The 11,024-nt window shown below is 33.8% G+C and overlaps 5 protein-coding genes across 5 annotated transcripts; 2 read left to right on the forward strand and 3 right to left on the reverse strand.

Moving 5' to 3' along the window:
* Positions 1–6,886: 6,886 nt before the first annotated feature.
* LOC140431405 (histone H2B) lies at positions 6,887–7,363 on the reverse strand. Its single transcript, XM_072519341.1, has one exon. It carries the CDS (start codon positions 7,306–7,308, stop codon positions 6,937–6,939), a length of 372 nt encoding a protein of 123 aa, XP_072375442.1. The 5' UTR covers positions 7,309–7,363; the 3' UTR covers positions 6,887–6,936.
* A 141-nt stretch (positions 7,364–7,504) lies between these two features.
* On the forward strand, positions 7,505–8,090 carry LOC140431398 (histone H2A). Its single transcript, XM_072519334.1, has one exon. The coding sequence runs from the start codon at positions 7,560–7,562 to the stop codon at positions 7,932–7,934; it is 375 nt and encodes a 124-aa protein (XP_072375435.1). The 5' UTR covers positions 7,505–7,559; the 3' UTR covers positions 7,935–8,090.
* Positions 8,091–8,581: 491 nt separating this feature from the next.
* Positions 8,582–8,996, reverse strand: LOC140431399 (histone H4). Its single transcript, XM_072519335.1, has one exon. It carries the CDS (start codon positions 8,944–8,946, stop codon positions 8,635–8,637), a length of 312 nt encoding a protein of 103 aa, XP_072375436.1. The 5' UTR covers positions 8,947–8,996; the 3' UTR covers positions 8,582–8,634.
* A 188-nt stretch (positions 8,997–9,184) lies between these two features.
* Positions 9,185–9,664, forward strand: LOC140431401 (histone H3). The gene has a single exon (XM_072519336.1). The coding sequence runs from the start codon at positions 9,202–9,204 to the stop codon at positions 9,610–9,612; it is 411 nt and encodes a 136-aa protein (XP_072375437.1). The 5' UTR covers positions 9,185–9,201; the 3' UTR covers positions 9,613–9,664.
* Positions 9,665–10,052: 388 nt separating this feature from the next.
* Positions 10,053–11,010, reverse strand: LOC140431397 (uncharacterized). The gene has a single exon (XM_072519333.1). The coding sequence runs from the start codon at positions 10,938–10,940 to the stop codon at positions 10,191–10,193; it is 750 nt and encodes a 249-aa protein (XP_072375434.1). The 5' UTR covers positions 10,941–11,010; the 3' UTR covers positions 10,053–10,190.
* Positions 11,011–11,024: the final 14 nt, after the last annotated feature.

Genomic DNA, 11,024 nt, shown 5'->3' on the forward strand with positions numbered 1-11,024 from the left:
CAAAATCAATGAACTAACAACTTTATCAGATGAAAAACTAGGGTTCAAATCCGGAAGATCCTGCGTAGACGCCGTATTTGCACTAATACAAATCACATAAAGGGCCAACGAGTACAATAGACCAGCATATCTATGTTGTATAGACCTTACGAAGGCTTTCGATCGCATCCAAGTCGAAGACGTCTTACACCTACTTTATTAAAGAAACATACCAATCAATATTATACAAACCATCGAAAACATCTACTTCAATCGACTACAAGAGTAGGAGTTATTTTATACAATTTGATTTAATTTTATTGTATATTATCTTATTTTTATTCTATTTTAATTTAATTTGATCTCATTATCTTGCTTATATTTGCTCTTATTTTAGCTTTATTTAATTTTGATCATAATTTTATATTTTTCCATAATCACTATTATATTAATCTTTATTTAATTACTTAATTTTAATTATTTGTTTGCTTTTATTCAATTTCCAAATACTTCCGTCACCTGTTGTTTATATTATTGTTATGGTCAGCGACCTCTGAGCACAGGTGTTTTCCGAGACTAGTTCCGGTTTAGGCTAGCGGTAATATTTGTTTACGTTTTTTACGACATCGAAGGGGCTTTCCAGTCGGACTAGACACCGGTGACGTCACTTCACGAGGGATCTTCGCTAGATTTGATCAGTTTGTATATAAAATATATGTAAATAAATATATTCCGGTTTTTAGTATTATTAAATAATAAAGACTAAATGAATTAGACATTAGTAAAATTAACATGTGGCTACAAATTATGCACCGTTTTGAAGGAAAATCGAAACAACTGTATACCATTGGATTTTTATCAAATTTCGTTAATCGGCTATATTGGCGTCAATTTTGTTCCGAGAGTCAAGCGAATGGATATTTCCTACATAAAATTACCCGCTCGTTCTTCTGCCATCATCAGAATTTTTCTACATCTAACTGTTCGTGAGAAAAATTTCCACTTGGGATGTATGTATTCGCTGAAAATTTCGAGAAAATTAAAAGTGTATATTTTGTTTGAAATTTGAATTATTTCGATTAAGGGTGACTTGCTGATTAAAAAGAAATTAACATGTGGCTAGATTTTATGCACTGTTTTGCCGGAAAATCGAAACAACTGTAGACCATTGGATTTTTATCAAATTTGGTTAATCGGCTATATTGGCGTCAATTTTGGTCCGAGACCCAAGCGAATACACATTTCCTACATAAAATTGCCCGCTCGTTCTTCTGCCATCCTCAGAATTTTCCTACATCTAACGGTTCGTGAGAAAAATTTCCACTTGGATGTATGTATTAGCTGAAAATTTCGAGAAAATTAAAAGTGTATATTTTGTTTGAAATTTGAATTATTTCGATTAAGGGTGACTTGCTGATTAAAAAAATCTAAACATGTGGCTAAAAATTATGCACCGTTTTGCCGGAAAATCGAAAAAACTAGATTTTTTAATTCGATTTTTCCTCTTTTCCGGCAAACGGGGGTTAAGGGATCAGAAAAAAATACATGTTTTGGAATAAGCTGGACCAAGTGCATGTACCAAAACATTAAACAAATTTTTTTTTTTGGAAAATTTGGAAAAAATTTTTCAAAGGGGGTACCCTTGGATTTTTATCAAATTTGGTTAATCGGCTATATTCGCGTCAATTTTGGTCCGAGAGTCAAGCGAATGGACATTTCCTACTTAAAATGACCCGCTCGTTCTTCTGCCATACTCAGAATTTTCCTACATCTAACGGTTCCTGAGAAAAATTTCCACTTGGATGTATGTATTCGCTGAAAATTTCGAGAAAATTAAAAGTGTGAATTTTGTTTGAAATTTGAATTATTTCGATTAAGGGTGACTTGCTGATTAAAAAAATCTAAACATGTGGCTAAAAATTATGCACCGTTTTGCCGGAAAATCGAAAAAACTGTAGATTTTTTAATTCGATTTTTCCTCTTTTCCGGCAAACGGGGGTTAAGGGATCAGAAAAAAATACATGTTTTGGAATAAGCTGGACCAAGTGCATGTACCAAAACATTAAACAAATTTTTTTTTTTGGAAAATTTGGAAAAAATTTTTCAAAGGGGGTACCCTTGGATTTTTATCAAATTTGGTTAATCGGCTATATTCGCGTCAATTTTGGTCCGAGAGTCAAGCGAATGGACATTTCCTACTTAAAATGACCCGCTCGTTCTTCTGCCATACTCAGAATTTTCCTACATCTAACGGTTCCTGAGAAAAATTTCCACTTGGATGTATGTATTCGCTGAAAATTTCGAGAAAATTAAAAGTGTGAATTTTGTTTGAAATTTGAATTATTTCGATTAAGGGTGACTTGCTGATTAAAAAAATCTAAACATGTGGCTAAAAATTATGCACCGTTTTGCCGGAAAATCGAAAAAACTGTAGATTTTTTAATTCGATTTTTCCTCTTTTCCGGCAAACGGGGGTTAAGGGATCAGAAAAAAATACATGTTTTGGAATAAGCTGGACCAAGTGCATGTACCAAAACATTAAAAAAATTTTTTTTTTTGGAAAATTTGGAAAAAATTTTTCAAAGGGGGTACCCTTGGATTTTTATCAAATTTGGTTAATCAGCTATATTCGCGTCAATTTTGGTCCGAGAGTCAAGCGAATGGACATTTCCTACTTAAAATGACCCGCTCGTTCTTCTGCCATACTCAGAATTTTCCTACATCTAACGGTTCCTGAGAAAAATTTCCACTTGGATGTATGTATTCGCTGAAAATTTCGAGAAAATTAAAAGTGTGAATTTTGTTTGAAATTTGAATTATTTCGATTAAGGGTGACTTGCTGATTAAAAAAATCTAAACATGTGGCTAAAAATTATGCACCGTTTTGCCGGAAAATCGAAAAAACTGTAGATTTTTTAATTCGATTTTTCCTCTTTTCCGGCAAACGGGGGTTAAGGGATCAGAAAAAAATACATGTTTTGGAATAAGCTGGACCAAGTGCATGTACCAAAACATTAAAAAAATTTTTTTTTTTGGAAAATTTGGAAAAAATTTTTCAAAGGGGGTACCCTTGGATTTTTATCAAATTTGGTTAATCAGCTATATTCGCGTCAATTTTGGTCCGAGAGTCAAGCGAATGGACATTTCCTACTTAAAATGACCCGCTCGTTCTTCTGCCATACTCAGAATTTTCCTACATCTAACGGTTCCTGAGAAAAATTTCCACTTGGATGTATGTATTCGCTGAAAATTTCGAGAAAATTAAAAGTGTATATTTTGTTTGAAATTTGAATTATTTCGATTAAGGGTGACTTGCTGATTAAAAAAATCTAAACATGTGGCTAAAAATTATGCACCGTTTTGCCGGAAAATCGAAAAAACTGTAGATTTTTTAATTCGATTTTTCCTCTTTTCCGGCAAACGGGGGTTAAGGGATCAGAAAAAAATACATGTTTTGGAATAAGCTGGACCAAGTGCATGTACCAAAACATTAAACAAATTTTTTTTTTGGAAAATTTGGAAAAAATTTTTCAAAGGGGGTACCCTTGGATTTTTATCAAATTTGGTTAATCGGCTATATTCGCGTCAATTTTGGTCCGAGAGTCAAGCGAATGGACATTTCCTACTTAAAATGACCCGCTCGTTCTTCTGCCATACTCAGAATTTTCCTACATCTAACGGTTCCTGAGAAAAATTTCCACTTGGATGTATGTATTCGCTGAAAATTTCGAGAAAATTAAAAGTGTGAATTTTGTTTGAAATTTGAATTATTTCGATTAAGGGTGACTTGCTGATTAAAAAAATCTAAACATGTGGCTAAAAATTATGCACCGTTTTGCCGGAAAATCGAAAAAACTGTAGATTTTTTAATTCGATTTTTCCTCTTTTCCGGCAAACGGGGGTTAAGGGATCAGAAAAAAATACATGTTTTGGAATAAGCTGGACCAAGTGCATGTACCAAAACATTAAAAAAATTTTTTTTTTGGAAAATTTGGAAAAAATTTTTCAAAGGGGGTACCCTTGGATTTTTATCAAATTTGGTTAATCAGCTATATTCGCGTCAATTTTGGTCCGAGAGTCAAGCGAATGGACATTTCCTACTTAAAATGACCCGCTCGTTCTTCTGCCATACTCAGAATTTTCCTACATCTAACGGTTCCTGAGAAAAATTTCCACTTGGATGTATGTATTCGCTGAAAATTTCGAGAAAATTAAAAGTGTATATTTTGTTTGAAATTTGAATTATTTCGATTAAGGGTGACTTGCTGATTAAAAAAATCTAAACATGTGGCTAAAAATTATGCACCGTTTTGCCGGAAAATCGAAAAAACTGTAGATTTTTTAATTCGATTTTTCCTCTTTTCCGGCAAACGGGGGTTAAGGGATCAGAAAAAAATACATGTTTTGGAATAAGCTGGACCAAGTGCATGTACCAAAACATTAAACAAATTTTTTTTTTTTGGAAAATTTGGAAAAAATTTTTCAAAGGGGGTACCCTTGGATTTTTATCAAATTTGGTTAATCGGCTATATTCGCGTCAATTTTGGTCCGAGAGTCAAGCGAATGGACATTTCCTACTTAAAATGACCCGCTCGTTCTTCTGCCATACTCAGAATTTTCCTACATCTAACGGTTCCTGAGAAAAATTTCCACTTGGATGTATGTATTCGCTGAAAATTTCGAGAAAATTAAAAGTGTGAATTTTGTTTGAAATTTGAATTATTGCGATTAAGGGTGACTTGCTGATTAAAAAGAAATTAACATGTGACTAGAAATTATGCACCGTTTTGCCGGAAAATCGAAACAACTGTAGACCATTGGATTTTTTTCAAATTTGGTTAATCGGCTGTATTGGCATCAATTTTGGTCCGAGAGTCAAGCGAATACACATTTCCTACATAAAATTGGCCGCTCGTTCTTTTGCCATACTCAGAATTTTCCTACATCTAACGGTACGTGAGAAAAATTTCCACTTGGATATCTGTATAGTTAGTTTTTCATTTGGAAGTGTATTGCTCGAGATATCAAACCATTTTAGATTTTTATTCGCAGTCAGAAATACCTTTGTCGTTGTCGTTTCAATAACAATAAGAGTAGGAGTTATTTTATACAATTTGATTTAATTTTATGCCATTTTATTGTATATTATTTTATTTTTATTCTATTTTATTTTAATTTAATTTGATCTCATTATCTAGCTTATAATATTTGCTCTTATTTTAGCTTTATTTTATTTTGATCATTAATTTATATTTTTTCCATAATCACTATTATATTAATCTATATTTAATTACTTTATTTTAATTATTTGTTTGCTTTTTTTCAATTGCCAAATACTTCCGTCACCTGTTGTTTATATTATTGTTATGGTCAGCGACCTCTGAGCACAGGTGTATTCCGAGACTAGTTCCGGTTTAGGCTAGCGGTAATATTTGTTTACGTTTTTTACGACATCGATGGGGCTTTCCAGTCGGACTAGACACCGGTGACGTCACGTCACGAGGGATCTTCGCTAGATTTGATCAGTTTGTATATAAAATATATGTAAATAAATATATTCCGGTTTTTAGTATTATTAAATAAATGTATATAAATTAAATAATAAAGACTAAATGAATTAGACATTAATAAAATCGATATTACATTGCATTTTCAGTCGCTTAAAACGCTTTCTGCTATTCGTTTAATTTAATTAGAAGAGTAATCCCCTTAGGATATAGTTATTGTCTATTAAATATTTAATTATTAATTTATTTATGTAGTTAAAGGTACGATTTAAAATTTATTTTGATATTTACCTGGCCAACAGTTCTGAATTAAAATATATCTATGAGCGGAAAGAAATAAAAGTTAATATGACTCTTTTATAACAATGGCATTCTTTAGTTACTGCTCTTGATAACCATGTACTGTGTAGATGCTCATGAACACTGTTTTTAAATAATAGAATAGACTTTTTCTAATGTAATAAACATTATTAGATCAGGGCGGATCTGTTTTGAGGTGGATGTGAGAGGCGGCATTCTGATATTTGCAGAAAAAGTTCTGATGATTTCAGTAATAATAATTGAATTCCCCCTTCCTCCCAAATAAATTGGGAATATTAAAAAAAAATTACTGAAAACATCGTTTTTTCTACTATAAATTTAAAACTATTTATTTTAAAAAGTGCGATTTTCAAAAGTGGGCGCCATCTATCGTATGTCTGTCGGTAGGTATATTGTAGGTTACTGTCGCATCAATTTTAGCAATACTTAACGTACTTTCAGGTAGGAACCTTCTGATAGGTGACGAAAGTAGGCGACGCCATCTATCGTACCTGTATATTGTAGATTACTGTTACACCCGGATACTTCCTAAAGCGATATAATTAATCTCGGGGAAGAAAATATTGATATACTAACTTTGATAGAATTAGTTTAAAATTAATTTGGGGAGTAATTTTCAACTTGAAAGATTTTGACAAAGTAATAGAAGATCCTTCCAGTCCACAGTGTAAGATAGCACGCCTAGAAGACCAATAATTATCAGAAAATTCGTTTTGTATAAAATAAACATAAAATTATATTATGAAGTTCATTTTTATTAATGCCATATAAAAAACGATCGGTTAAATAATTTTACAGCATTCAAATGAGAATACTTATATTTATAGCGTTCAAAGATACGTTTCGGAATCTACAATACGTAGTTTTATTTTGGTCTAAATAAATTAATGGCTAAAAGATAAAAAATTACTATTTATAACTTCGTAGCAAATGCCAGTCAAATCTTAGGAAGTATTGCTCTCAATTACTTTTTTAACTGACAGTTTAAATTTAATTTTTGCCGGTATAACTCTCAATATTAAATGAAACTTAACTAATTCCGAATAAATTATTTTTGTCTCTCACATACGCATAAAATTGTGGTTCTAAAAAGAACCGTTTTTTATATTTGTAAGATGAAGTAGTGGGATTACTTAGAACTTGTATATTTAGTAACAGCTTTGGTACCTTCACTGACGGCGTGTTTAGCTAACTCTCCAGGAAGTAATAGACGTACGGCGGTTTGAATTTCTCTGCTTGTAATTGTTGACCGTTTATTGTAATGAGCTAAACGAGAAGCTTCAGCAGCGATTCTTTCAAAAATATCATTTACAAAACTGTTCATGATACTCATAGCCTTACTGGAAATACCAGTATCAGGATGCACTTGTTTCAATACTTTATAGATGTAAATGGCATAACTTTCCTTCCTCTTACGCTTCTTTTTCTTATCGGTCTTGGAAATATTCTTCTGAGCTTTTCCTGCTTTTTTAGCAGCTTTACCACTAGTCTTAGGAGGCATTTCGAACACAGAAATTGACGTTTACTCTTTGAAAGTCGAACGAAAACTAGTCGGAGCTAAATTTTGAATTTGCCTTTTATCATCAAATGAGTAATCGGCGTAAGACCCTCCCACCAGCGCTTGCGCGCGCCCTAATCTTTTTGAAAATCTGATTGGTCCGAGAAATAATATAAAAGTGGCCATTTTAACTTTGAGGGGATCAGTCTTCATTTGATATCCAAGGTATATTAACGCAAGTAGAAATCTAAAAGATGTCTGGACGTGGTAAAGGAGGCAAAGTTAAGGGAAAAGCAAAGTCCCGATCAAATCGTGCTGGTTTACAGTTTCCGGTAGGTCGTATTCATCGTCTATTGAGGAAAGGCAATTATGCCGAAAGAGTTGGTGCCGGAGCTCCTGTATACTTGGCAGCTGTTATGGAATATCTAGCTGCTGAAGTTTTGGAATTGGCAGGAAACGCAGCGAGAGATAACAAGAAGACCCGTATAATTCCTAGACATTTACAGTTAGCTATAAGAAATGACGAGGAATTAAACAAATTGCTTTCAGGAGTTACCATCGCCCAAGGTGGAGTATTGCCCAATATACAAGCAGTATTACTACCCAAGAAGACCGAAAAGAAAGCTTAAGATCTGTACTATTTTCCCTTTTTTATACAACCCGGCCCTTTTCAGGGCCACATAATATTTCACGTGTGAGTTATATTAATTCTGCTTGTTAGTTGATTTCAAAATACTTTTTGTAGATTATACACAACTTTAATAATAAAGTGGCCAATTACTAAATTTTGAGTTTTAGTCATAAAACGCCCGAACATAGTCCCCTTTACGCCCTTTATATCCGCCCGTTGGCTCATAGTGCTATATTTCTACTTGTGTCGGGCCTAAACAGCCACAAAGCCGTAAATATCGAAACGAATGTTGTCACTTTATTTATTAAAGGTACGAATACATTTACTTCACGCATATTACTGAATTTTAAATGTAACAAAAACACGCACGGACTTTTTGAAGTAGTTGCATGTGTTCTGATAAATTTCAGTCACTTTAGTCTACCATTCAATCAACTTTCGTGGAATATTTCATGTAGCTACAAAACAAAAATTAAAAAATTGGTTATATCTAGGCCATAGGCATGATATGTATAGCGAATTTATTCATCTATTCGGCGTGAAAAATATATTTAGGAATAATACACAGCAAATAAAAATAAGACAGATACTGATAAGTTTCCCTGAAAAATTGTTTTAGTATGAATTCTATACATAAGCAATTAATTGTGGCTCTGAAAAGAACCGTTTTTTAAATAAGTTGATGGTGTTATTATAAATTAACCACCAAAACCGTACAAAGTACGACCTTGGCGTTTAAGTGCATACACAACATCCATAGCAGTTACTGTTTTCCTCTTGGCGTGTTCAGTATAGGTAACAGCATCTCTAATAACGTTTTCCAAAAATACTTTCAATACACCTCTCGTTTCCTCATAGATTAAGCCAGAAATACGTTTTACTCCTCCTCGACGAGCCAATCTTCTGATAGCAGGCTTGGTAATACCTTGGATGTTATCACGCAAAACTTTACGATGACGTTTAGCGCCACCTTTTCCCAAACCTTTACCACCTTTTCCACGTCCAGTCATTTTTACGGTAAAATAAGTGTCGACGTACTTGTGTTACTAAAACCGTTTCACGACGGACGATGGTTTTATCGTGTGAATCGTTGACACGACACACCTCCAAATCGAAAACCGACCAATGGTATTAAAGAGATTACAATTCAAAATTATTTAGTCGACCAATAAAAATTAAGATTGCCCCTCTCTTGAGCCCGCAGGTATAAAATTGTATAAAAGGGAAATGCAATTTATTTGTAAGCTCAGTATACGCGAGAAATAATGGCACGTACAAAGCAAACAGCCCGAAAATCCACTGGTGGTAAAGCACCACGTAAACAGTTAGCAACCAAAGCTGCTCGTAAGAGTGCGCCTGCCACTGGAGGAGTTAAAAAACCTCATCGTTACAGGCCAGGTACCGTAGCTCTTCGTGAAATTAGACGTTACCAGAAAAGTACTGAATTACTTATCAGAAAACTACCTTTCCAACGTCTTGTTCGTGAAATCGCACAAGATTTTAAAACCGATTTACGTTTTCAGAGTTCGGCAGTTATGGCTTTACAGGAAGCGAGTGAAGCATATTTGGTAGGTTTGTTTGAAGATACTAATTTATGCGCTATTCACGCTAAGAGAGTCACTATTATGCCTAAAGACATTCAGCTAGCCAGGAGAATCAGGGGTGAAAGGGCATAAACAAATTTAGAAGACATATTACAAAACGGTTCTTTTCAGAACCACAAATATCTGCTTGTGTAAGGTTATTTCTTTTAAGAGTACTTTTATTCATCTCCCCTTACCATAGTTAATGTTATAGGTTTTTTTCTGATATATTTATAATGAGGTTGTTTATTACGGATAACCTTATAATAAATATGTGGACAAATATAAGTATTAGATACGTTTTTAATATTATATACAATTAGGCGTTACTTTTTTGAGTTAAAAAGCTTGTTTGACTAAAGAAACTTTACAAATGGAAAAATATAAAATAGCGTAAGGAAAATTTCTGTTTATATTAATGAAAATTAGCTTCAACATAAATCGTCAAAAAGCTTATTTAATTGCGAAAGAATAATGGAAAGTATTAAAAATGAGTAAATAAAGGAGAATATCAAATACGATTCTAAAAGTAATTAAAATTAATTAACTTATATTTTTTAGTAAAATTGCTCTTAATCATAGATATGAAATTTCTTACATAAGTAGATATAAATTGTGGCCCTGAAAAGGGCCATTTGTTTTTAATAATTCGAAGATATTAATTAGTCCAATTACTTCTTCTTCTTAGGAGCAGCAGCTTTTCTAGCTTTTGGTGAACTTGCAGCAGCCTTGGCGGTCTTTGGCTTAGGTGCCTTTGGTTTTTTCGTAGGACTGCCTTTACTTGATTTCTTCGCTTTTGTTGGTGTTTTTACTTTGGCCTCTGCAGAAGTCGGAACTGCGGATGAAGATGACGCAGTTTTAGGTGCTGACTTCTTTTCAACTTTCTTCGCCTTTGCCGGCTTTTTCTCTGTCTTTGATGCGGCTTTTTTAGCCTTTGTCACTTTCTTTACAGATTTTGCCTTTTCGCCTGCAGCAGAACGTTTGGCAGCGGCGGCAGTTTTTTTCGGTTTAGTTGTTCCTCCAGCTTTCTTTTTTTCTGCGGAACTAGGCTTTGCAGATCCAGAAGACGACGATGAGGTAGACGCTAACTTGAAAGATCCTGATGCGCCTTTTCCTTTTGTTTGCACCAATGATCCAGTAGCAACTGCAGCTTTTAAATATTTTTTGATGAACGGTGCAACTTTTTCAGCATCTACTTTGTAATTTGCAGCAATATACTTCTTGATAGCTTGAAGAGAAGAACCACCTCTTTCCTTGAGCCCTTTGATAGCATTGTTCACCATTTCAGACGTTGGAGGATGAGAAGGTTTTGCCCGTGGATTTTTTGCCTTCTTTTCCTTTTTGGATGGCGAAGATGTTTGTGGCGTTCCAGATGCCGACGTAGCCGAAGCGGCTGATGATTGGTTTTCTGTATCTGCCATTTCGTTGTAGATATAAACAATCTTAAGTTAATATGCGGTATGTAACGATTCACTGACTGAAGAGCGAAAACTAAACGCTTACAT

The sequence above is a fragment of the Diabrotica undecimpunctata genome, unplaced genomic scaffold, assembly GCF_040954645.1.
Source record: "Diabrotica undecimpunctata isolate CICGRU unplaced genomic scaffold, icDiaUnde3 ctg00000715.1, whole genome shotgun sequence".
Classification (NCBI taxonomy): Eukaryota; Metazoa; Arthropoda; class Insecta; order Coleoptera; family Chrysomelidae; genus Diabrotica; species Diabrotica undecimpunctata.

What these genes read in the sequence shown, in the direction of transcription:
- LOC140431405 (XM_072519341.1), bottom strand. Translation starts at nt 7,308, where the DNA reads ATGCCTCCTAAGACTAGTGGTAAAGCTGCTAAAAAAGCAGGAAAAGCT.
- LOC140431398 (XM_072519334.1), top strand. Translation starts at nt 7,560, where the DNA reads ATGTCTGGACGTGGTAAAGGAGGCAAAGTTAAGGGAAAAGCAAAGTCC.
- LOC140431399 (XM_072519335.1), bottom strand. Translation starts at nt 8,946, where the DNA reads ATGACTGGACGTGGAAAAGGTGGTAAAGGTTTGGGAAAAGGTGGCGCT.
- LOC140431401 (XM_072519336.1), top strand. Translation starts at nt 9,202, where the DNA reads ATGGCACGTACAAAGCAAACAGCCCGAAAATCCACTGGTGGTAAAGCA.
- LOC140431397 (XM_072519333.1), bottom strand. Translation starts at nt 10,940, where the DNA reads ATGGCAGATACAGAAAACCAATCATCAGCCGCTTCGGCTACGTCGGCA.